The sequence below is a fragment of the Gordionus sp. m RMFG-2023 genome, chromosome 1, assembly GCF_954871325.1.
Source record: "Gordionus sp. m RMFG-2023 chromosome 1, tfGorSpeb1-WG-v2, whole genome shotgun sequence".
In the NCBI taxonomy this organism is placed as follows: Eukaryota; Metazoa; Nematomorpha; class Gordioida; order Chordodea; family Parachordodidae; genus Gordionus; species Gordionus sp. m RMFG-2023.
Genome location: NC_088775.1, coordinates 76,481,678 through 76,507,351, shown reverse-complemented (window position 1 = coordinate 76,507,351; position 25,674 = coordinate 76,481,678). Strand labels below are relative to the sequence as shown.

The window sequence follows — 25,674 nt, the reverse complement described above, 5'->3', positions numbered from 1 at the left end:
TCTTAATTGGGGACATCTTTTCGTTTATAAGAAGTTATCAATTTTTCGGAATAATTTGGATGAGAATTACACCGAAAACATTCTCAGACCCAATCATCTGGTTTCCTCGATTTCTCGGTCCTCACCGACATACTTTTCTCTTTTGTCAAAACAAGGACTTTTCATGAAACTATCGGGATTATAGTAATGTAGATAAATAATCTCCGATGACGATTAAGGGTATGTTATTACTGAACATAAAAAGGCATGGGTAATGGTAAAATCTTTAATTCCTTTTTAAAAAATTTAATAAATGACATACATACTTTTTTTATACAGAATTGCCTGCCTATTTTTGAAAATAAATTAATATGACTGGTATTAATTAAAAATTTATTACTGTGTAACTTTCTAATACCAAGAATATTCGGATATTTATATATTTTATTTTTAACCATATATTAGTGGGTTTTCCACTCTTTTAATGCTAATTGTAAATAAATTTGTTTTTATTATTAGATTAAATATCTGGGCAGGTATAAAAAAAGATTCACAGATTTAAGCTTCAATACTTTTATAAAATAAAATTTTTATCATAACCAAGGGGGATCGGATAAATCATTCCTGGCAAATTTAAGTTTTAGTAGATATCAAGTTAATAAAAAATATCTCCTATAAGGCCTAACCCCCCCCCCCCCCTAAATATTAAACAGCATGTTATTATAAATTTTTAAAATTATTTAAATAAGAGGAAATGGGCTAACTTACTTTTGGAATTTCGATAAATATTATAAATTCTCAAAAATAAAAAATCCAAGTTGAACCTTGCTTAAAATAATATATTTTTAAATCTTGGCCGGGCCTAATATTTTTACCTCTAATAGATGAACTCATACGATAAACACCAGGGGTTGAAATATCTACCCAATATTCGGAAAAATATAGCGTATCCTTAATTTTATTCCTCAAAAAATATTTTCCTTATATATAAAGTAAAGACCAGCACTCTCGGTTTTAAGCCTGACACGGGACTAAAAAATTTATTTTTAAATGCCCGGGCCGCACTATAAATTTTTTTAAAAAAAATTCGGATCGTGCAGTGCAAATGGTACATCTGCAGGTCTCTGATATTAATTAATTAATCTTTTATACTTTTATGGAATCGATCGAAACATTATTGAAGCCCAAACTCATGATAATGATATTTCAAATAATTTTTTTTTTACCTATTTTGAAACAAAATATTATTTAATTCCGTGAAATTATTTTCCAGGAATAATAGATAACCCATTAATTATATCTTCTATCTATGTAGAATCAAATTGTTTTTTTTAGATATTTCCAAAAAAATTCGCAGCTTTTTGAGTATGCTCTATTGTGAATCTGTAATTCGATCATATATATAACTTGTTAAATCTTGCGTGAATTTACTAGCTAGACTGCTCTAAATATCAAAGAAATAAGCATATTTTAATTTATTTTCAAATAGTATCAGTCAAAATATTAGGCTGAAATTCAATAAAATATATAAATTTTAATGCCCAGTCTGACCTATTAAAATTTTACGAAAAATCAGAGATTTACGAGGCCCTTCTGTATTTTATGTTTAAATTTCCCCACCCGGCCCGAATGTTTTTTATTCGCAATTGCCTGACCAGTTAAATTTTTTGCCCAGACCAGCTCGTTATAAATTTTTTTTAGAAATAATTCTGACATGTTTTAAATTTTAATATCAAGGTCGGGCTTTGCTGAACTCGAATGTCATTAGCCTAGTGATATTTAGTAATGATTTATAATATGGTTAGCCGAGCGATATTTAGAACTGATTCATATTATGGGGTTGGCCGAACTATATACCCCTAACCGAGAAATTTTGGCAGCCGTGAGAAATTGGGCCACCCTCTTTTTTTGATGCTAATTTTAGATAGATTTATTTTTGTTAAACTCATTTTAGATATAATTACCTTTTTTTTGATAATGCTTGAAATTTGAAAAATATGTGCAACCTTAAGTTGAAAAAGTTAGCGATGCGCCACTGCTTGTTTGCTGTTATACAGCTAAACAATTATATTGATAAATAAAAAATTAATGGGAAAAGAATGGTAAGCATAGGATGGAAAATCCTATGAAGTTCGGAAATAGGGATTTCAGTATCTGCTGTATTTGTCGATGGAGACGCCCTAATATTAAATTAAATTAATATAATTATTTTATTTAAAAAAAAATATATATATATAATTTTCATAATATCTTCGATATATTTTAAAATTCTAAACAGTTAATTACCTTTCATACAATTAAAATTAGGTATTTTACAGCAGAAGATTAATAGTAAATTCATTGGCGCATCGGAAGCCTCCATTGACATTTATGGAAGCTTCCAGGTTTATATTCTTATTAAAAAATAAAACATCACCCAGTATCTACCAAATTTACAAAAATTATATGAGTTAACACTTCTACATGCGCCTTATCAAGATAACGAGACAGAAAGTTAGGGCTAGTAGAGACATTCGGCCCAGCCCTTATTATTTTAGCCAGACCCATAAAAAATATATTATCCGGCATTTGATAATTTTTTTATCAAACAAAAATTAGCTTAATTATCAGTTTTAAAACATTTTAAAAACTTCTACCCATCCATAATGTCATCTTTTCGCTCGGTCCGTGGGCCTGACTGGGTTGCGCCAACCTTTAATTGCTAGTGTATTTATAAAATATAACAAATATTATTTCATCAACTTTAAATCACTAAATATAATTTAGATTAAATTAATGTTAAAGTTGATATATCGTTCACTTGCCTCCTCTAAAAACAACGAAACTCCGGTAGCCCAACTCATGTTTAATTTTTAAAAAAGGGATCTTAAGGTAACCCAAAATCAACATGCGCCTCTAGGCAGTTGGTTATCCGCACGCAACTTATGGTTAAGTCGAATTAGGTTATTTTGCAACAACAATGATCAACGTGCAAGTCGTATACTCTTTATAATTACACCAGACTTTACATTTGCCTTTGAATCAATTTTTAAATTAGTAAGCATATCTAAGATGCACATATGTTATCTTAAAAGAATGAATACAGCCAAAATTTACTTTATTTTTTAATAACATATATATCATACAAAGTCTAAGGTCATAACGCGTATCTTTTGTCTCAACTGTCTTCGAGACTTAGAAGATATTATGAAAACAAACAACATATTTTTTAATTCGGGGAAGAGGGCGGAAAAATATTTTTTTAATTTTTTAAATACCGTAAGGAGACAATAAGTTTACTTCTCCAAATAAATATATAAAAATCACAAAATTATGAGAATATATCATCAATTATTTTTATTGTATTTACTTTTTATAACATTAAGAATCAATATATTAAAAATAAAAAAATAAAAAATAATATAGTAAAATCATTTAGGTAGATAATTGAAATCTATAAACAATTGCTACTATTATACATCCTCATCCTCTAGTTCAACTTCAACCTCTTCTACTTCCTCTATTTCAGGGCTTAATTTATTTGGAACTGGAGATGCACCTGCCTTTTTACTTTTTCTCGTTGTTATTGCAGCCTCCTCAGTTTCAACTTCTGGAATGGCAATAATTAATTCAAGGGTCATGAGCGATGCAAATATTGTCATCATCATTTTAGGTTTCAGCTTTCGATACACACATAAATAACATAACAAATGATTATATAAATTTATTCTATCTCTTTTTCATAAACTTTTAAAATAAAAAAAAATATCACAATTTTGACAATGGAAAAATATTTTTAGGTAATTTATTTTAAGGTTCACTAAATAGAACTTATCTTAAGAAAATCGGGGAAATGTATAAAGATTATCAGGCAGGAAAGTTTTAATTATACGAAAAAAGGGTGTAAAATATTTAGCCTATTAATTATTAATGTAAATAAATTTAAAAAACATTGTCATTATAATTCATTTTAACTTAACCAAATCTTAATTTATTTTATACTTCCATAACGTCCTCAGGCAATGCAATGATTACTGCACCCAATTTTCGCGACAACGAAATAGCATAACCTATATTAGATAGACGATCTTCTTCCGTGAGTTCAGGGTCCGGAATACCAGTGTCAGTGTAACCTTTGACCAATCTAAACATTGTAACAATCTTATTTTTACTTCTTAATTAAATAAGCTTTGCGTTTGATTAATTAATTGTATATTTATACTAATATTTACCTATGCAATACACTTTTATTAGAGGGAAAAAAATAAGATTGTCTTACCCCCAACAAACTCTTCCCGGTTTGATGCAATCGAGCAATTCTAATATAGCGATTCCGTCAGCCAAATTATGGTCTTGAAAACTTTTGAAGAGTCTTTTCTTATTGAGGGTTGTCATTTTTGTGATGGCCCATTGTAAGATGTCCTTATCCTGAATCTTCCCACCTGGCTTTAACTTGAGCAATATACTCATTGTTTGCTTATGTAGTAGTTGGTAGAGCAAGGATAAAACTGCGTTTTGTTTCATATCATAAATATCGGTTCCCCCTATTCCAACCTAAAATTTGTAAAGAAACAAATAAGAAAGAATCTCCTCTATATAACAATATAGAAATATTTTATGTTGTCGTATCTAAAATTTTCACGTTCTCTAAACTTTGATATTATTTATTACCAGTGAAACGCCAAAGTTTTTAGCGACTTCGACAACTTGTACACAATTGTCCTTCTTTTCTATAGTGGCTGTAGCTTTTTTGAATGTTTTTCGCACTTTAGCCCAATTTACACTTTTAGGTTGCATCTTATCCAGCAATTGACACAAAACTAATCCATCCTGCAAGTCGGGATACAAATATTTGACTCTCGGTTGAACTCCCAGCGAATTCATCCAGTTCCTTAAAGTTTTTTCTTCCCTTGTCTCTTCCATCTTTTCCTCGGGGGGTTCTAAAATATCTATCGGCAACGACGGATGATTGTTAAATAAATTAGCTATAAATGCCAAACAGAGCTTGTAGTTCCCTGTACTAACATCTCGGGATGTTATGAAATCTCGACAACCCAATTTGTTGGCTTGATCCAGCATTATATCAGCTCTTTTAGTTAGATTTGGTTCATTCATAGCATCCATTGATATGGCCAGATCTCGTGGAGCTATCTGTTTGATAAGCGTAGAAAATATTTCGCAATCTTGAAGGTCTTTAGTAAAATTTTTCATTCTTCTCGTGCATTTTGCTTCTGCCAACTGGAAATTAACCCATCTCATCAGAATTTTCTCCGGAGCCATCTTCATGAAATCGGACAGTTCTTCCATATGCTTCAATAATATCTAATAGACCGTTTTATTTATTAAGAGATTAAATAACCCTGAATCCATAAAATATTTTCTATTTTAAAGAGATAGAGGGTGTGAGTTGTCGTATAATAATAATAAATAAATCATTTATAATGCAATAATACCTATTTAATATAATAATACCTGTAAACCTGGGTGAGATTTAAGGTCCAACCTAGCGAAAAGCCCTAATATAATGAGTTGCCTTAAAAAGCTTAAAATTAGATGAGGCCTTTCTTTCAGAATATCTTCTGCATGAATATTGGTAGTATTCACTCCAATAGCCCGAGCGGAGTTGACGGCCAAGTTTAAATTTTCGTGCTTCTTGAAAATACTAAGATCTTTATCATTTTCTCGCATATTCAAAGTCCTTTCGTCAATAGTGTTTGCTTGAACAGTGTTCACGAGTTTGCAAAGCAATATCCCATCTTGGAGTTTGGGAAAAAACTTTCCAGTTTCTAAGGGCATCATAAATTTCAAGTCAGGATCGGACTTCAATAGTTTATTTATCCAGTTTACGTATGCAGATTCTTCTTCATCGGAAACGGAATGTTTGAGACGTTTCTAAGTTATTTTATACCATGGTTGTATAATATTTTATTTAAATATAATATATTTATTATAAGGCTCGTATTTATGTAAATAATATTAATTATTTTACGTCCATGTTCCGAATATTTCTTCTGAAAAAATAGGGCTATACGCTTTTATTTTCTAAAACATAAAAAATTAAATATTAAATAAGCACATACATAATATATAGACTTGAGAATTTTTAAAAACTTAATTCGCGATAAATGATTTTGTTTCGCAAAAAGTGTGATGCATAATATGCGAGATGATAAATAATGTTACGCTTAAAAAAACATTATAAATAAATGATCTTAAAAGATGATCAGTGTAATTTTGGTTTAACATGTTAAATTTAAAAAATCGAACTTTAACAATTGTAATTTAATTCTAATTATTGGACGAAATGATATAATTTGAAATAACAAAATCTGCTCCATTCTATGGGCCTATTTTTATGTGGTTAAGCTAATAGTGAATAAATTCGCAAATTTTAACCCAAATCATTTTTGTTACCTACAATCATTACCATAGTTTGTCCCATAAACTATTAGTCATTTACTACCTTTCTTACTAGCATTGAGAGTTCAATATTCACATTTCCATTAGTTGAGCATGATTTCCAATATTTTTCGACCTTCAATCGATTATTCATTTATTTTTAACTATCTACCAATTATTTGACCTATTGATGATTTTATTAATTCGTATCTCCAAGTTCAGTTATTGAAAATAATTCTCCAAATATATTTTTTACCTTCAATCAATTTCCCGTCTTGTAGTCATTTATCACTCATTTTGTCACCCTCTTCATATTAATATTTCTATATTCAATTAACAATTCTCTAATTATATCTAATTTTCAATAATTAGAGATAATTTATTTATTTTTTCAAGTATTAAGTTTTTAGACATTTATATTATTATGTATAGTTATATACCGACTGGTATTAAAAATATTGATATTTACTATAAATAAGACATTGTTTTGAAAGAAAAAGGTAAAGAAAAAGGTAAAGAAAAATCAGTCAAGAGCGATGTTCTTGGTGCATAGACACAGTTACAAAAAAATTACTACAGTATATTAAATATTAGTGATAATGCAATTATTGGCTGGCCTATTAAGTATGGTATATTTGGTCCACCAAATAGGTTAACATATTGCAGCAAAATTGCGACCAAGAATTTGGTATTATAGATTGTTATTAGTGTTGTTAAACGGCTCGATTTGAGCCGATTTTTAGAAACGACTAATTCAATATTTTATTCAGAATAATATTGCGCATGCCTGAAGATTTTGCTCATAGATGGCACAAAGGTCTAGACATCAATTAGCGAAATCTCGAGGCTTAGGCAATATTTTTCTACTAAATTATTGAGTTAGCCGTTTTTAAAAATTGGCTCAAAACGAGCCGTTTAACAACACTATGTTATTACCCAAAATTGATAAATTGTAAACCATATAAGAAACGAATATGTTATTTAGATAAATATATGTAGCTCAGTTAATTTAATTTAACCAGTTGAAGGAATTTATGCAGGGTCATGCGTGTAAGCAGGAATTAGCTATGGGGGGGGGGGGGGTTAACTATAAAAATTGACAATTTCTAATACACAAATTCGAATATAAATGAATAATAAAAAATTAAATGTATATAACCGGCGTATAAATCACCATAAAATATATGTCGAAAAAACTGTAAAATAATGTAAACTTTTTAAGCATTTAAAATTTGATATATAAATTAGTTTTTGGATTAACATGATCATGAAGAAGATATTTCAAAAAAATAAATGTTGGGAATATAGATTAATGCACAAAAATATTCTTAAGAATTATTGCATATATATAAACTTACAAAGTATTCATGAATTAAATGTTTTATATTAAAAATTGGGAAAAATATAGTAAAGAAGCATAAATGTAAAGTTAAATCTTCTTATGGCTTGAGATAACTTTTCAATGATTTCATCAATGTTTGTTTCAACAGATAGAGAGATTTTTAAAAACGGTCCATTTAAGATTTTGGCCAAAATAACATTATGTAAGCCTGGAGATTTTGCTCATAGATGACAAAAAGGTTTGGACGTCTGAAAAATTTCGAGGATGTGATAATATTCTTTTGGTTAAATCTTAATCGGGTCGTTTTAAAAATCACGATTTAGGTTTTGTCAACTCCCTATTTATATTAAGAAAGGATAACACCCACTCAATCTTTTTCAGGGGAAATATTTCACAGTAGTGTTGGTAAACGGCAAATGGTTTAACCAGAAAAATATTATGAAAAACTAAATTTTGCTCATATAATATACAAAGGTTTCTACTTTATTAGCGAAATTTCAAGGCTTAGGGGAATATTTGTGGCGAAAATATTGAGTTAGTCGTTTTTAAAAATCGGCTCAAATCGGAAAATTTAAACACCTATTCTTATGTTTCTTATTAAAGAAGAAAATGTTCCTTCATTGGTAAAAGTACTAATGAGTAGAGTTGCCAAAATATATATTAATGTTTGAAATATGCCAAGCATTTAGAGCATTTTTCAAATTATCAACCATATTTAACTTTTCATACCAGTTTCCATGCAGCTATTAATGTTGGGAAACTCTAACATCTCACAATAAAAATTGAACTAGAGACTTCCAAAAAGATTTATGGAGGGAAAACCCACCTAGTAATGCCTAAAGCCAAAATAATTTTTTTTAAATTTTAATATAACCAAAGACCTACAATAAGAGGACAATTATAAAATATTTTCTATCAAATTTAAATTGAAAGGATTTGTGGTAATAATATTTGCAGATCTGTAGCTGCTTGATTAATCAAGAACCTTTCATTCATTTTAATTATTAAAGTATCCAAAGGGGAGATAAAGAGTTTTATTTTGTAATATTATTTGACTTATAATATAGAACTAAAAGCTTGTTATAGTTCCTTTCTGTTGTAATGTACACTTTTTTAATGTATATTTTATTTGATAAAGTGATTTATTTTAACAGATGTATTAATTTTTATGTAAATGATGATATTTATTGCATTAACGAAATTGTAAAGATCACTTTTTCATTTTATATAAACTTTGGATAATTTAATTTTATAATAATAAAAAAAATGTAAAGAGAAAGTTAACAAAATTTTAACTCAGAGTATCGCTATCAGAGGCGATACTCTTATTCCAATAAAATATATACGTTAAATTAAATAAAATTTCAATAATTATTAGATTCTTTTATTCAATTTATAAAAGATGAATATTCTTTTTAAATTACAAATATGAAAATGGTGCCATGTAAAACAAATGTTCCATAAGGGTTATTGCAGTCACAATTCGCAATTTTATAACCTACTATATTATCACTACGGCGAAATGATCACTCTTTCAGGTGCAGTATATTCTCATTTATATTCAACTTTGAGAGAAGGCCACTATAGGCAAATTATTCCAAAATTGGAAATTAATATATTATAAAGGTAAAATAAAAAAAATGAATATTCCAAAATTGGAAATTAATATATTATAAAGGTAAAATAAAAAAATGAGTATTCCAAAATTGAAAATTAATATATTATAAGGGTAAAATAAAAGGGATGAATATTCCAAAATTGTAAATTAATATATTATAAAGGTAAAATAAAAATAAAAATATTCAAAATTGGGAATTAATATATAAAGGTAAAATAAAAAAAGGGATGAATATTCCAAAATTGGGAATTAATATATTATAAAGGTAAAATAAAAAAAGGATAAATATTCCAAAATTGGGAATTAATATTATTAAGATAAAATAAAATAATAAATATTAAAAAAAGAGACTTTCATAAAGGATCTTATTCGATATTTGTTTTGTTGGGAGGAGGTTTTCAAGTGAATATTATTATTAAAGTAATAGCTGAATAAAATATATGCATCAAATTATTCGAAATCTTTACATAACCTACTATATTATCTATGACATTATTCATTGGTATTCTTTCAAAGAAATGAAATTCCTATAAAAACAATTTTTTAGTAAAGATATTGTATACGTTATGTTTACTTCGCTAAAAAAAATTTAATTTAAATCCTTATATAAAATTATTCAAGAATATAAGGAAATTATTCCGGGGTATTCAAATAATGTTTCCGAAATCATATTCGAAATTATATTAAAGGATTTACCGATAATAATGGGGAGATGTGTATGAAAATTTTGAAGAAATTGTAGCCGAAGAAATTATATAATATTTTTATTCTTATTCGTGAGACGACTAAAACGGCGTTCTCCTTTGAAAAAAAAAGAAAAACCGCATTTCTTTATTCTTATTCGTGAGACGAATCAAACGGCGTCATCCTATGGACATAAAGCCGCATTTCTTAATTCTTATTTAAAGTCGATCAAGATAATTTATTTTAGGCGAAAATTTTATAGACACCAAAATAAGCGGAATGTTTAAATATATAGTTTGGAGCAAATGAAAAACGTCAGATGTGTATTTATATTTCGTATATTATTGGTCATATATTATCAATCACCCCTAACACTTGGGTTTAGTAATGGGTGGCGTGTTGTAATGTACACTTTTTTAATGTATATTTTATTTGATAAAGTGATTTATTTTAACAGATGTATTAATTTTTATGTAAATGATGATATTTATTGCATTAACGAAATTGTAAAGATCACTTTTTCATTTTATATAAACTTTGGATAATTTAATTTTATAATAATAAAAAAAATGTAAAGAGAAAGTTAACAAAATTTTAACTCAGAGTATCGCTATCAGAGGCGATACTCTTATTCCAATAAAATATATACGTTAAATTAAATAAAATTTCAATAATTATTAGATTCTTTTATTCAATTTATAAAAGATGAATATTCTTTTTAAATTACAAATATGAAACTTTCTAAAAAATTAACCAATAGGCACTTATTTCAGCTTTAATTTACTCTAGGACCCTTTTTAGGGCTATAACACCTAAAACTCCTTTACAGATTTATAAACAAAGAATCTTTTTAAGGCAATAACCCTTTTAAACTGTAAAATATAATGAAAAAAAATATTTCTTTAACTATAAACGAAACTAAACAAACGATCAACATGGGTGGATGTCTATACACAAATCAAATTATAATAAATTTGCAGAAAAAGAAAGAGATACATGAACTGCTAAACCCGCCTACAATTCTCAAGGCATATTAATTCATGCAAAACAAGTTATCACACTCAACATTGTGCAAATCAAAGTATTGCTCCTTACGAAATCAAGTAAAAATTCAAATATCATGCCCCCCCCCCCCGCTAATCTTTAATTCTATAAATTATAGACATTAAATTTGCTAAATCCATTTTTAATACATTATTTTAAATCGACGCGAAATCAACATATAATTTTACAAATAAAATATAACGTCAGTTATAATATTACATATTGCGATACCTCATCAAAAAAATATTCCTAAGATATTTTAAATATATTGGTCACAAGATTTGTCTTGCCCTTTTGTGATATGCATCATAAATTTTACGAAAAAACCCATAAGCTATTTCCAAGCAGAGCGTTCTTTCAAAGCGGTTTCCTTGTCATTTTTCCAGCAATTTTTTTTAATTTCAAAATAGAGGATAATAATTTGTCAAATAAATTGATTTATATAATGTAATGTCTTGGAAAATTTTAAACGGCAAATTTTTATTAAGATCTAGATCTGGCCTGTTGCGGCTCGCCATTCAAATTTTTTAAAAAATATATGGGGAGGTTCGTTAGGCAATAAATTTAAATATTCAGCCATAAATGATAATTTAATGATGGTTATATATTATTTTCTATTTATTAATTATGAAAATGAATAATAAATAAATATTCTAGTTTTTTTATAAAAAAAGTTTTTTTATATTTCAAATTCATCTTATAATTGTATTTTATCAGGTGGAAAAGGAAGAACAGAATACATGGCAAACATTAGATGTTACCATCAGCCTACGGAGGCCAAACTATCCGAACTCTAGTGATATTTTGTAGTTTTTTTAAAATAAATATTACACGAAAAAGAAATGATAACAGGAAACCCCAACTAGATGTAATAGACAATAAGCAATTGAATATGGAAAAGTCATGATATTGGAAGAGATCAAGGTAAAATTTGGGTAATAGTCCTCAGTGAAGAAAAAATATAAATTATATTTGAGTTATAAATATTATGTTGTATGAAAATATCGAGTTATAGTTAAATATGCTATGAAAATGTTGGGTTATAATTAAATATGATGTTATATGTAAATGTCGAGTTATAATTAGATACTATGTTGTATGAAAGTTTTGTTTTGAGAAAATTTGTGAGTCAGTAAGCTTAATAAAGGAAAGGGGTCGTGATTGTCGTTTTGTGATATATATAATGTTAATGTCAATTAACATTATTAATCTAATATTCACGTAGGAATTCAATTATTCACCCATTCATATTATCGTGGATTCTTTTGCATATTATATATATTTCGAATGAACTAATTCTAGCAATTATTATTATTACTTTCATTGTTATGCTTTTCATAAGATTATTACAATAAAGTTATTTAACTTAATTGTGATTAGAAACAAGTTAAATCAAGACTTGCTTTATACAAAAACAATGTCACTATTTTTGGATAATTTAGTAAAATAAATATATTAAAATTATTTTATATCACGGAAAGACTATTGTTATTGTAATACTCAGATAGTTAGAAAAAAATGGTAGGAAAATGACTAAAATAAAAGGAAACGGCATACATTTATGATAGTGTTTATGTCAATTATTTAAAGAATTATGATGGCAGTTATTTTGAAGTATATATTAGAATCGATATATTTAATTATGCTATATATATTTTAGGGTAATGATTATCAGTATATGAATGGTGATATGTGAAAATTTTAGGAATTAAAGGTTGTAATAAAGAGTGATATCATAAATCTGATATTGAATATTTGTTATTAAGCAGAAGATCATTTTTATTATCTCATACATTATTTTTAAAAAACAGATTTTAATTTTTATAAATAATATATATAAGGATACATCAGTTGATCCTAAAATAATTTATATAGATCGTAAGAGCATAAAAAAGGATATCTAAAGAATTAAGTAATTAATATTATTTTATTACTAAAACTTTTCAATTATATTTTATTTTTAAAATATCTAGGATTAGTGATCTGCATCGGGCCTAATTTTTTAAGCCCGGCCCGAAATTTTTTTTTTAAATTTTGCCCGGCCCGACCCGAACCTGATTTTTTTTAAAAAAATTTTGCCGGCCCGACCCGAATTTATTTAAATATAAAAATTAATTTTTATAATTACTCAAAATAAACGATATATGTTATATGGCGTCTACTTTCTATAAATAAAACCACATATTTTTATTTTACATAAAAAATTCAACATAAAATTAATAAATTTAGATATATTTTAAAAAATTTCTAAGGCCCGACCCGACCCAAATTTTCTTAAAAATATTAGGCCCGGTCCGAAGCCCGTTCGAGCCGGGTACGGGCCGGGCCTACTTTTGCTCTCTATCAAGGATATTGAAAGTTAATAGGTGTTTATACAATAAAAATTTAGATCAATATAAAAATATTTTATACAAGAATAATCTTTGGGTGAGTATAGCTGGAGATTATCGATATTTAATTTTATTTATAAATGTATAATATTTTATAATAAATAAAAATTTTAATAATTTAATTTTTTTTATATTGTTGAAGGGAATATTTGATAACTTTTGGGATACATCTAGTCTAACATTTAAGAAGCAAAAATATTTAGAAAAAATATATTTAAATAAAACAAATTTTTAATATAGATAAAAAAAACATTTTTTAATATTACTAGATTATTTAAGACTCAGCCTCTCTTTTAAATATAGTTAAAAAATATATATGTATAGATGTTAAATTAAGGTAAATACAAGAATAATATTTATATTTTTAATTAATAATTCAATATATATATATATACTATAATAATAACGAATATTTTATATACAATAAATAATGACTCAGATATAATATGCTGTGGTAGAGGATTATTTTCAAAATGTAAAGAGAATGTATCCCTAATATATTTTGCCTCTATCTTTGCTTTTTAAATATATGTATATTATTATGGGTAATAAAATCATTAGATTTTATAAAATATAATTATATTATGAGAAGGAACATGTTTTTATTATTGTTATGTTGGATTTATTGATATCTATACTACGATCTAGAATGCACCACTTAGATGTCAATATACCAAATGTACATTCAACCAATCGGCGTGCTCTTGACAATCTATAATTAAAAATGGTTTCATTTATGGTATTTGAAGTTTTATATTAGTTAAAAAATAGAAAAGTTTATAAAAATATTTTGGGTTTTCTCTTTTTTTATAAAATTTCCTTTCAAATTCTTCTTTATAGTAATGAATACATTTGGGGAAGTGGGGTAGGGGTGGGAGATATTTATTAGCTTAAAATGCTCAGCAAATTTCTGAAACCCCCCCCCCCCCACTTCCCCAACTACTCCCATGTTCCGACCGCTATAAGTGGAATAGATTATATAATAACAAATTGTTTGATAGGGAAATCTCATCAGTTGCTAAATCTTTGATTGGGAATATTTGAAATTTTTAATTAGGTAGCTCTCTTTATATTTTCATGCTAAAAATTTATGAAACAGATCTAAAGTAATTCCTAATTCAAAGCTAGCAAAAAAAATTTGGGTACAAGGAGCATATACACCTATGTAGGGATTGGAACCAATATTAAAAACCAAAGATAAACGAAATATTGAATTGGTATTGATTTAAATTCAAATTACTAATTAAAAGAATAGAAATAGTGATTTAAAAAACCCGTAATTTCTAATTAAATAAACATGAAAAAAAATCATGAAGCTTTACCATAAAAAGAGGGCTAAGAACCAACTCTCAAAATTTTATTGAATCCAAATTCTTTTTTTAAACTAGGAATTTATTAGGTGATGTGAATATAAAAAATTTTGAATTAATCATAAATTTTTTGTATCAACAAACCTAACCAAACCAATCAAATAATAAACGTATTATTGATTTTGATTTATTTAGCACAAAAAATATAGCAAAATGAGTACACTAAAATATAACATAACTGTCTATGTACAAAAGATTGAAATTTAATAAGGGAAAATAATTTTATGTCTTTAAGAAGGATCCTGCATGCGCATCCGACATTTTAGCAGGCACGCTTGGGTAGTATGTTCATCTAGTGAACAACGTTGGTCCGTTAAACATACCGTCCTTCTGAAAACGACTTTTCAGAGATAGCTGGAATTGCAAAATAATCTCTGGCAATTTTCGATATATTGTATATCTATTTTGATTTAATTTCCACCAGTCTATTGGATTTGTATCATTAGAAATTGTGACTTCATCCACATATTTGCTTATATCTAAGCTATTATTGTTATGACTATGTTTAACTTGATATATTTTATCATAAAAGGACAATTTTTTGGATTTATTTTCTGTTTCATTTATGTGTTAAGCTGGAAATTATTAACTTTATAAATATTATATTCTTCGGTTAGGTATCCAATGAGTGTCTATACTATTATCCTATAATAGGTGACTTGATATTTTAAACCATGGGTCAATCATTGTTGATAAAATATACAATTATAGTATTTATTAGGGCTGTGCCGATATTAAATATCGGATCGGTCCCGATATGGCGTTTTTCAAAAATATCGGATCGGCCCGATACCTGTAAAAAACCCGATCCGATCCTTTTACTAAAAATGCAATTCTTATAAAACTTTTGAGTAATGAAACTTTGAATTATTATTTTTTAATAAAAAAAATTTTTTTTAAATATTTAAAAAAAAAAAATTTTTTCGAGTTTCTATTTTACATTAATAATATTTTATAAATAATTTTTTTTTAAACAATGCAAATGTTATTTATTTTTTAAATAGATTTTACAAGTTTTTTTATAAAAATAGAAAGGAACACCCAAAGTTTTATTTATTTTTAATTTTTAAAAAAATAACACCAATTTTATTATTTATACTTTAAATAAAAATTATTTTAAATATGGTTTCTGAATTATGGAAATATATTGATAAAGATGAAGGTAATTTTGCAAAATGCGTCATCTGCGGAATTCTAATTTCACGGGGAGGAATACTGAAAATTCGTTCAATACAACTAACATTAGGAAAATCTGAAGCGTTGCCCTCAAAAGGAATTCGAAGAGCTAACACAAAAAAAAACGAGAAATATTAGAAAAAACAAATCAAATTTTTAAAAAAAAGAGCCCTGAAAGTCAGCCAACAATATCAGCCATTCTTAATAAAACTAATATTTGGAAACATTCTGATCCTAAATCAATAATAATTTCTAAATTTATAGGGGAAATGATAGCGTGTGACCACCAGCCGATTTCTATCTTGGAGGATATAGGCTTTAAAAGGCTTTTACATCATTTATGTCCAAATTACAAAATTCCCAATAGAAAGTATTTTTCGCAAGGAGTTATTCCGGATATATATGAAAAACTCTCCGAAAAAATTCGTAAAGAAATTTTGGTTGACGATTCTTTTTTATCCTTTACGGTAGATATATGGACTAGAAATTCAGGTGGCGATTCTCACATCTCCTTAACATGCCACTATATAAACCAAAATTTTCAACAAATTAATAGAGTTCTAAATGTTAAAACATTTAATGAGTCGCATACAGCAATAAATATTGCTCAAATTTTAGATGAAATTATTAATTATTTGGGTATAAAGAAAAATAAAATACACCTAATCATTAGAGATAATGCACCCAATATAACTTTGGCCATGAAAAATGGGAAATTTCAAAGCGTTTCGTGTTTTGCACATAGTTTGCAATTGGTTGCACAGGCAGCAATTTTATCACAGAGATCTATTATTGACATGCTTGCCCGGGTTAGAAAAATAGTAGGACACTTTAAACATTCTTCTATTGCACAAAATTGTCTAAAAGAAATCCAAATTCGATTAAGTCTAGCCCAGCACAAATTAATCCAGGATGTGCCCACCCGTTGGGATTCTACCTATTATATGCTCGAAAGATTGATAGAACAAAAAAGGGCGGTACAGCTGTTCATTATCGATAATCCTAATTTGGGAAATCTCTCATTATATGAGTGGGAATTAGCAGAAAGGGTAATTGATGTTCTTGAACCAATTCAGAGAGTAACAAAAGAAATAAGTACGGAATCATGTTCAATTAGCAATGTTATACCCTTTGTTGAAATTCTGAAAAGTGAATTAACAATTAATGGGGACACAGATAGAGGTGTGCAGACTATGAAGAATACCACTAATAATCAATTAACAACTCGGTTTTTTGATATTTATGATGATGACAATTATGTTGTCGCAACATTACTTGATCCTCGATATAAGGATTTCTTTTTGCCAAAAAAACATATCATACATAGAAAAGCTCAGGACTGCATGTGAGTCTTTTTTTAAAGGTGATGATAATGTTCAACTTCCAATTTCTAATAAAGATTCGCCAGGTTTTATATTTTTTAAAATAAATTTAGATTTTATTGTTAACTTAGGTAATGACAATGAGAAAAATGTTCCACATAACATTAAAAAATGCAAATTTAATTTAAGGGATGCTTATAAATTAAAAATCAAATAAAAACTAGTAATAAATGAAATCGATAGTAATGGAAATGATGACCTGCCATACCTAATAGAAATCAAGGAATATTTAAAAGAATCTTTATATATAGAAAGTATAACAACATATTTTTCATATTAATTTAAATATTGCTTGGTTGGGTTATGATTGACCCATTTGTTTGGGTGATTTTTCAAAATCAACAAAAGATTGGGTTTGTATGAAACCCACTATTTTATAAATGCTAATTTTATATTTGTGTTATTTATTTAGAAAACTCGAATAACATTGATGATATTGATATTATATTCCCAGTGAATCCACTTGAATATTGGAGAGTTAATGCTGCAAAATATTCAACTTTATCAACACTTGCACGTAAATTTTTGGCTCCTCCAGCAACAAGTGTCCCATCTGAGTCTGCCTTCAGTACGGCAGGGGATATTGATAGTCCTCATCGTAGAAGCCTATTGCCTTAAAATCTAGAGGCTCTTATATTTATTTTAAAAAATCTAATATATTATAATTTTATATATTAAATATTACAATTTTATAAACCAACATAAAATGGATATATTATTATATATTTTTTTTAAAATTATTGTTGAAATAAAAAAATTAAATTATGTATGCATAATTCTTTTATGCATAAAAAATATTGATTTATTAATTACATTTGGTTCAAAGAGGGTGGTGAAAAATTAATATAAATATCGGATCGGTATCGGATCGGTTTTGAACCAATATCGGAAAATATCGGATCGGATCGGTGAAAAATATGTGGATCGGCACAGCCCTAGTATTTATCAAGTTTTGCTAAGGCAGCTAAAGAAGCTCTCTTTAAAATAGTATAAGGAATATTATTGCTAGGGCTGTGCCGATCCACATATTTTTCACCGATCCGATCCGATATTTTCCGTTGGTTCAAACCCGATTCGATACCGATCCGATATTTATATTAATTTTTCACCATCCCTCTTTGAACCAAATGTAATTAATAAATCAATATTTTTTATGCATAAAAGAATTATGCATACATAATTTAATTTTTTTATTTCAACAATAATTTTAAAAAAAATATATAATAATATATCCATTTTATGTTGGTTTATAAAATTGTAATATTTAATATATAAAATTATAATATATTAGATTTTTTTAAATAAATATAAGAGCCTCTAGATTTTTAGGCAATAGGCTTCTACGATGAGGACTATCAATATCCCCTGCCATACTGAAGGCAGACTCAGATGGGACACTTGTTGCTGGAGGAGCCAAAAATTTACGTGCAAGTGTTGATAAAGTTGGATATTTTACAGCATTAACTCTCCAATATTCAAGTGGATTCACTGGGGATATAATATCAATATCATCAAAGTTATTCGAGTTTTCTAAATAAATAACACAAATATAAAATTAGCATTTATAAAATAGTGGGTTTCATACAAACCCAATCTTTTGTTGATTTTGAAAAATCACCCAAACAAATGGGTCAATCATAGCCCAACCAAGCAATATTTAAATTAATATGAAAAATATGTTGTTATACTTTCTATATATAAAGATTCTTTTAAATATTCCTTGATTTCTATTAGGTATGGCAGGTCATCATTTACATTACTATCGATTTCATTTATTACTAGTTTTTATTTGATTTTCAATTTATAAGCATCCCTTAAATTAAATTTGCATTTTTTAATGTTATGTGGAACATTTTTCTCATTGTCATTACCTAAGTTAACAATAAAATCTAAATTTATTTTAAAAAATATAAAACCTGGCGAATCTTTATTAGAAATTGGAAGTTGAACATTATCATCACCTTTAAAAAAAGACTCACATGCAGTCCTGAGATTTTCTATGTATGATATGTTTTTTGGCAAAAAGAAATCCTTATATCGAGGATCAAGTAATGTTGCGACAACATAATTGTCATCATCATAAATATCAAAAAACCGAGTTGTTAATTGATTATTAGTGGTATGACACCAACTCGGATTCACCTTCCATTAAATCAAAAGGAGTTCGATTTATCTCAGCTAATGAACAGATCAAAAAGGAAACTAATAGATATATAAATATATACGAGTATATATTTATGTTATAAATTCTTCAAACTCATAACTTATCACCACTAATCCTATTAGTAAAAAAATAAATCTTATAATTAACTCGTAAGAAACACCTTGTCTTACCGCTCGCATACCCCCTAATATAGAAAATTTCGAATTTCTTAATCAACCCCCTATAATCAAAAAATAAACGCTCACCCCTATTAATATAATAAACACTAATAATGGGTAATCGTTTATTAGAGCGAAGGATCCTTGGATCAGCACAAATTCGAAAAGGACCAAATAAAGTCCTAGTGATAGGACTGGTGCAGCCATTCATAGATGCCATCCCAAATTAGGATTATCGATAATGAACAGCTGTACCGCCCTTTTTTGTTCTATCAATCTTTCGAGCATATAATAGGTAGAATCCCAACGGGTGGGCACATCCTGGATTAATTTGTGCTGGGCTAGACTTAATCGAATTTGGATTTCTTTTAGACAATTTTGTGCAATAGAAGAATGTTTAAAGTGTCCTACTATTTTTCTAACCCGGGCAAGCATGTCAATAATAGATCTCTGTGATAAAATTGCTGCCTGTGCAACCAATTGCAAACTATGTGCAAAACACGAAACCCTTTGAAATTTCCCATTTTTCATGGCCAAAGTTATATTGGGTGCATTATCTCTAATGATTAGGTGTAATTTATTTTTCTTTATACCCCAATAATTAATAATTTCATCTAAAATTTGAGCAATATTTATTGCTGTATGCGACTCATTAAATGTTTTAACATTTAGAACTCTATTAATTTGTTGAAAATTTTGGTTTATATAGTGGCATGTTAATGAGATGTGAGAATCGCCACCTGAATTTCTAGTCCATATATCTACCGTAAAGGATAAAAAAGAATCGTCAACCAAAATTTCTTTACGAATTTTTTCGGAGAGTTTTTCATATATATCTGGAATAACTCCTTGCGAAAAATACTTTCTATTGGGAATTTTGTAATTTGGACATAAATGATGTAAAAGCCTTTTAAAGCCTATATCCTCCAAGATAGAAATCGGCTGGTGGTCACACGCTATCATTTCCCCTATAAATTTAGAAATTATTATTGATTTAGGATCAGAATGTTTCCAAATATTAGTTTTATTAAGAATGGCTGATATTGTTGGCTAACTTTCAGGGCTCTTTTTTTTGAAAATTTGATTTGTTTTTTCTAATATTTCTCGTTCTTTTTGTGTTAGCTCTTCGAATTCCTTTTGATGGCAACGCTTCAGATGTTTCCTAATGTTAGTTGTATTGAAGGAATTTTTCAGTATTCCTCCCCGTGAAATTAGAATTCCGCAGATGACGCATTTTGCAAAATTACCTTCATCTTTATCAAAATATTTCCATAATTCAGAAACCATATTTAAAATAATTTTTATTTAAAGTATAAATAATAAAATTGGTGTTATTTTTTTAAAAAATTAAAAATAAATAAAACTTTGGGTGTTCCTTTCTATTTTTATAAAAAAACTTGTAAAATCTATTTAAAAAATAAATAACATTTGCATTGTTTAAAAAAAAATTATTTATAAAATATTATTAATGTAAAATAGAAACTCGAAAAAATTTATTTTTTTTTTAAATATTTAAAAAAAATTTTTTTTATTAAAAAATAATAATTCAAAGTTTCATTACTCAAAAGTTTTATAAGAATTGCATTTTTAGTAAAAGAATCGGATCGGATCGGGTTTTTTACAGGTATCGGGCCGATCCGATATTTTTGAAAAACGCCAAATATCGGGACCGATCCGATCCGATATTTAATATCGGCACAGCCCTAATTATTGCAACTCTCAACATGCTCAAAAATTCTGGAATATAAATAAATGATGGTTAAAACTGATGGAGTGTTTACATATGAGGCCATCTCTGTAGCGAAATTAAATGGTTCCAGAAATTCTCGATATATTTCTATATTATTCCAGGTTAAGGTATTAATATAATTTTCTTCACTGGTATTTTGTAAATGATTAGTATATGTTGTCAAATAGGGTTCGAGCAATATTGCCCTTTCAGTTGGTATATGTTGAATTCCAATGTATTGGTATATCCAAAATTGGGTGAGTAAATTTTAAATTTTCTTATTTTTTTTACAGTTTTATTTAAAGGTTCTAAGGCAGCTATAAAAGCCAAATGTATAATATGGCAAAAGCATTTGAACATATTATTTAAATTATAATAACTCTTTGATTTAAAATTTTTAATAATACTAAATTATTACTTGCATTGTTTAATGTAATACAAAGAAAATCAATTTCAAATTTTACTTTTAATACAGAAATAAAAATATTATAAATATTAATAGAATTATGTGGTGATTTAAAAGGAATGAAATCTAATAAATGATTATTTAATTTAAAATCATTATTAATATAATGAATTGTTATGCTCATATAGAGTATTTAATTTGGAGAGTACCAATGTCCTTTGTTAAGGAAAATTTAGATGTAATGTTAGAAAGTATAGATTTTAGATTGTCAAAAGAGGTATGTTTCATAATTTCTATTTTTAGTGTTTTTGTAGAAACTAATGTTAGTGAAGAGTTACAAAATGCTATTAAATTTTTAAAAGTGATATTGTCAAAGTTTGAAAAGGTTAAGATGATTTAAATAAGTTTTATTATTTATATTATTAACTAAAAAATGATTTTACTGTGTTAATTTTTTTACTACCAATTTTATCAGTTTGTTCACATTTCCTATATAATATTGGGTGGATGGATTTAAGATGTGTCTATAACCCTAGGTTCCAAAATTGGGAAATAACACCAATTATGAAATCACAGCACAGAAAAGTTAATATTTGCACTAAAGAAATAACGGATGTAATAAGTTTAGTCAAAAAAAATATACCAAGATATAATCATCCACAATAAAACCAAATATATATATTGGTATTGGTTAATATTGAATTTAAACAATATATCAAACCAATATTTAGTTAATTGGTATTGGTATAGCAAACCAATGATATATTGGTATTAGTCCCATTGCTATTTACAAGGGTTACTCAATCTTGTTATTACAGTTTGAAATACTGAACAAATAACTTTTCACCATGTTGATATTGAATATGAATCAATTGCAAAATTTCAAAAATACCTTTGATATTTATTTCATTAAAAGCTTCAGATACAAATATTGTTTATTCATTAGGTATAGTAATTTATTCACCGAAAGCCATTGGCTAAAACTATTTATAATTTGATCATACGAAAAATAACTTCAATAATATAGAGGTCAATAGGATTTACATGCATATATCTTAATTTAAATAAACACCTGTATATTATATCAACAATGATTGACCCATGGTTTAAAACAAGTCACCTATTAAAGAATATAGTATAGACACTCATTAGATACCTAACCAAAGAATATAATATTTATAAAATATATAATTTCAATTCAGCAGAACATATAAATGAAACAGAAATTGTCCCTTTATGATAAAATATATCAAGTTAAACATAGTCATAACAATAATATCATAGAAATAAGCAAATATGTGGATGAAATCACAATTTCTAATGATACAAACCCAGTAGACTGGTGAAAATTACATCAAAATAGATATCCAATATTATCAAAAATTGCCAGAGATTATCTAGCAATTCCAGCTATCTCAGCTAATGATGATATGTTAAAACGGACCAACATTGTTCACTAGATGAACGGTTACATACTTTCCAAGCTTGCATGTGCCCAAAAAGTTATATGTGCATGCAGGATCCTTCTTAAAGACATAAAATTATTTTCCCTTATATTAAATTTATATATCAATCTTTTACATTGTATTTTATATAAATAGACAGTTATGTTATATTTTAGCATACTCATTTTGCTATATATTTTGTGCTAAATAAAAAATTTCAAAATCAATACATTTATTATTTGATTGGTTTGGTTTGTTGATACAAAAAATTTATTATTTATATTCACATCACGTAGTAATTCCTAGTTTAAAAAAAGAATTTGGATTCAGTATAATTTTGAATTGTTTCTTGGGCCCTGTTTTTATGGTAATGTTTCAAGATTTTTTTTTCCATATTTAATTAAAACTAGAAATTATGGTTTTTTTTTAAATCGCTCTTTTTATTTTTTAATTAGTAAGATCAAAAAATGTTTACATATTGTTTTAACATTTGAGGCTATCAGCATAAACTACTATCATCAATATATGTATTCACTCTAAGTTAATATTTATGAAATTTAATAAAAATCATATATGTTTTTATCAAATTCATGTAACCTTACTCAGATGTGACTAATAAACCTGGAAATTTTCTTTATTCTTAAAACCATAAAATAAAATTGCTTATTTTTAATAATAAAAATTATGTATATTTTTAAAATTGCTCAATATGAATGGTGGAATAGCTTAAATCAAAATTTTTATTAGTGAATTAAGGTTAAAAACAAATACAATAAAATTTATATTACTTATAATTAATTTCCTTTATGGCACATGAAGTAAACTTATTGTCTTATCATGACCATCCAACATTACATTTAAACTCTTCAGCCTATTTTATTTAAACAGGATTAAATAAATCAACAGATATATATTACTTTAAATTATTTTCAGACTTTATGGCCTCTATTCTAATAAATCCATTGTGTTTAGGTGCTTTAAATGGTATAGTAACCTAAATTATTCTAGAGATATTTCAAACAATGAGATTACTTTGGCAGATTCAGAATTAACATAATTTTCTTCAAAATCCATTATTTTAATTTTTTTCATAGTAATTGGTTCACCAACAATATTTACTAAAGGTTTATACTGTCTAATTATTTGAACACTTTGTTTGTAGAATTCTTGTTCTTGAAACAATCCTAAAATTAAATTTACTTGATGTAATAAAATAATATATTAAAAAACTTTGAGCTTTTGAGTCAATGTTATGCTTAAAATATAAAATACAACCACCAACTAAGGCAGTTGCCAATGATATATATTGCATAAAGTGTAGCTTTTAAATGTGCTATGGAAAATTATGAGTAAAGTCATTTGATCGTAAATTTAGTCAATTTTTTTCTGATTGGTCTATTTCATCGCAAACATTATGCTTAATACTGTAGCTGATATTATAATACTATTTTTTAAAAGAAGAAATGAATCATTGCAAAGTATGATATATTATATTAAATTTAATTATAAAAAAAATATTTTTTAGACAACTCAATAAAATATATTAAATCTAATAAAGGTAAGGATATACTCTGCTATAACCTTTTTCAATATACCATACATAGAATAGCTGAGCCTACAGTATATGTTAGTAGGTAGTTTATTTGAAGTGACACAAGATTATCTAACAGCTGAAGGTATATTTAATACTAAACCTTTGTGCAGATCAGAATTCCAACATACCCAGTAGATCCAAATATATATGCTTTTAGACATGGGGATGAGCTTAAAGAAAACCAATAATAAATATATAACAAAAGAAAAGAATATAAATAATCTTATTAATCAATATTATTTAAAAATTATAGACAAATTGATAAATAAAATCTTATGACTCAATTATCATTTAATTTTATTTATAAGTTATATTAAGAAATTAATGTATCATTTTATATGGCATAGGTTATATTAAGAAAATGCATAAGAAATATTCTTAATCATTAAAATTAATTTTAAGTAATCATAAGTTATATTGAGAAAATGCATAAGAAATATTCTTAATCATTAAAATTAATCTTAAGTAATCATAAGTTATATTGAGAAAATGCATAAGAAATATTCTTAATCATTAAAATTAATCTTAAGTAAACATAAGTTATATTGAGAAAATGCATAAGAAATATACTTAATCATTAAAATTAATTTTAAGTAATCATAAGTTATATTAAGAAAATGCATAAGAAATATCTTAATCATTAAAATTAATTTTAAGTAATCATAAGTTATATTGAGAAAATGCATAAGAAATATTCTTAATCATTAAAATTAATTTTAAGTAATCATAAGTTATATTGAGAAAATGCATAAGAAATATTCTTAATCATTAAAATTAATCTTAAGTAATCATAAGTTATATTGAGAAAATGCATA

At 26.7% G+C, this 25,674-nt stretch overlaps 4 protein-coding genes and 1 long non-coding RNA gene across 5 annotated transcripts; 2 read left to right on the top strand and 3 right to left on the bottom strand.

Moving 5' to 3' along the window:
• Positions 1-3,411: 3,411 nt before the first annotated feature.
• LOC135931845 (fimbrin-like) lies at positions 3,412-6,021 on the bottom strand. The gene is made up of 6 exons (XM_065469153.1): positions 5,948-6,021; positions 5,431-5,850; positions 4,630-5,280; positions 4,238-4,512; positions 3,961-4,102; positions 3,412-3,638 (listed from the first exon to the last, which is right to left on the bottom strand). The coding sequence occupies exons 1-6, from the start codon at positions 5,951-5,953 to the stop codon at positions 3,432-3,434; spliced, it is 1,701 nt and encodes a 566-aa protein (XP_065325225.1). The 5' UTR covers positions 5,954-6,021; the 3' UTR covers positions 3,412-3,431.
• On the top strand, positions 3,441-11,992 carry LOC135931846 (uncharacterized). Its single transcript, XR_010573181.1, has 4 exons — positions 3,441-3,631; positions 3,978-4,111; positions 10,982-11,104; positions 11,763-11,992. It is a non-coding gene; the product is annotated as an uncharacterized LOC135931846 (long non-coding RNA).
• Positions 11,993-13,604: 1,612 nt separating this feature from the next.
• Positions 13,605-24,634, bottom strand: LOC135922209 (uncharacterized). The gene is made up of 5 exons (XM_065456626.1): positions 24,496-24,634; positions 24,298-24,449; positions 24,183-24,259; positions 24,054-24,136; positions 13,605-14,147 (listed from the first exon to the last, which is right to left on the bottom strand). Exons 1-4 carry the CDS (start codon positions 24,575-24,577, stop codon positions 24,070-24,072), a joined length of 378 nt encoding a protein of 125 aa, XP_065312698.1. The 5' UTR covers positions 24,578-24,634; the 3' UTR covers positions 13,605-14,147; positions 24,054-24,069.
• On the top strand, positions 15,928-17,981 carry LOC135930492 (zinc finger BED domain-containing protein 4-like). The gene is made up of 4 exons (XM_065467293.1): positions 15,928-15,967; positions 16,246-17,163; positions 17,309-17,389; positions 17,776-17,981. Exons 1-4 carry the CDS (start codon positions 15,928-15,930, stop codon positions 17,979-17,981), a joined length of 1,245 nt encoding a protein of 414 aa, XP_065323365.1.
• On the bottom strand, positions 19,893-20,972 carry LOC135930482 (zinc finger BED domain-containing protein 4-like). Its single transcript, XM_065467285.1, has 2 exons — positions 20,741-20,972; positions 19,893-20,653 (listed from the first exon to the last, which is right to left on the bottom strand). Exons 1-2 carry the CDS (start codon positions 20,970-20,972, stop codon positions 19,893-19,895), a joined length of 993 nt encoding a protein of 330 aa, XP_065323357.1.
• Positions 24,635-25,674: the final 1,040 nt, after the last annotated feature.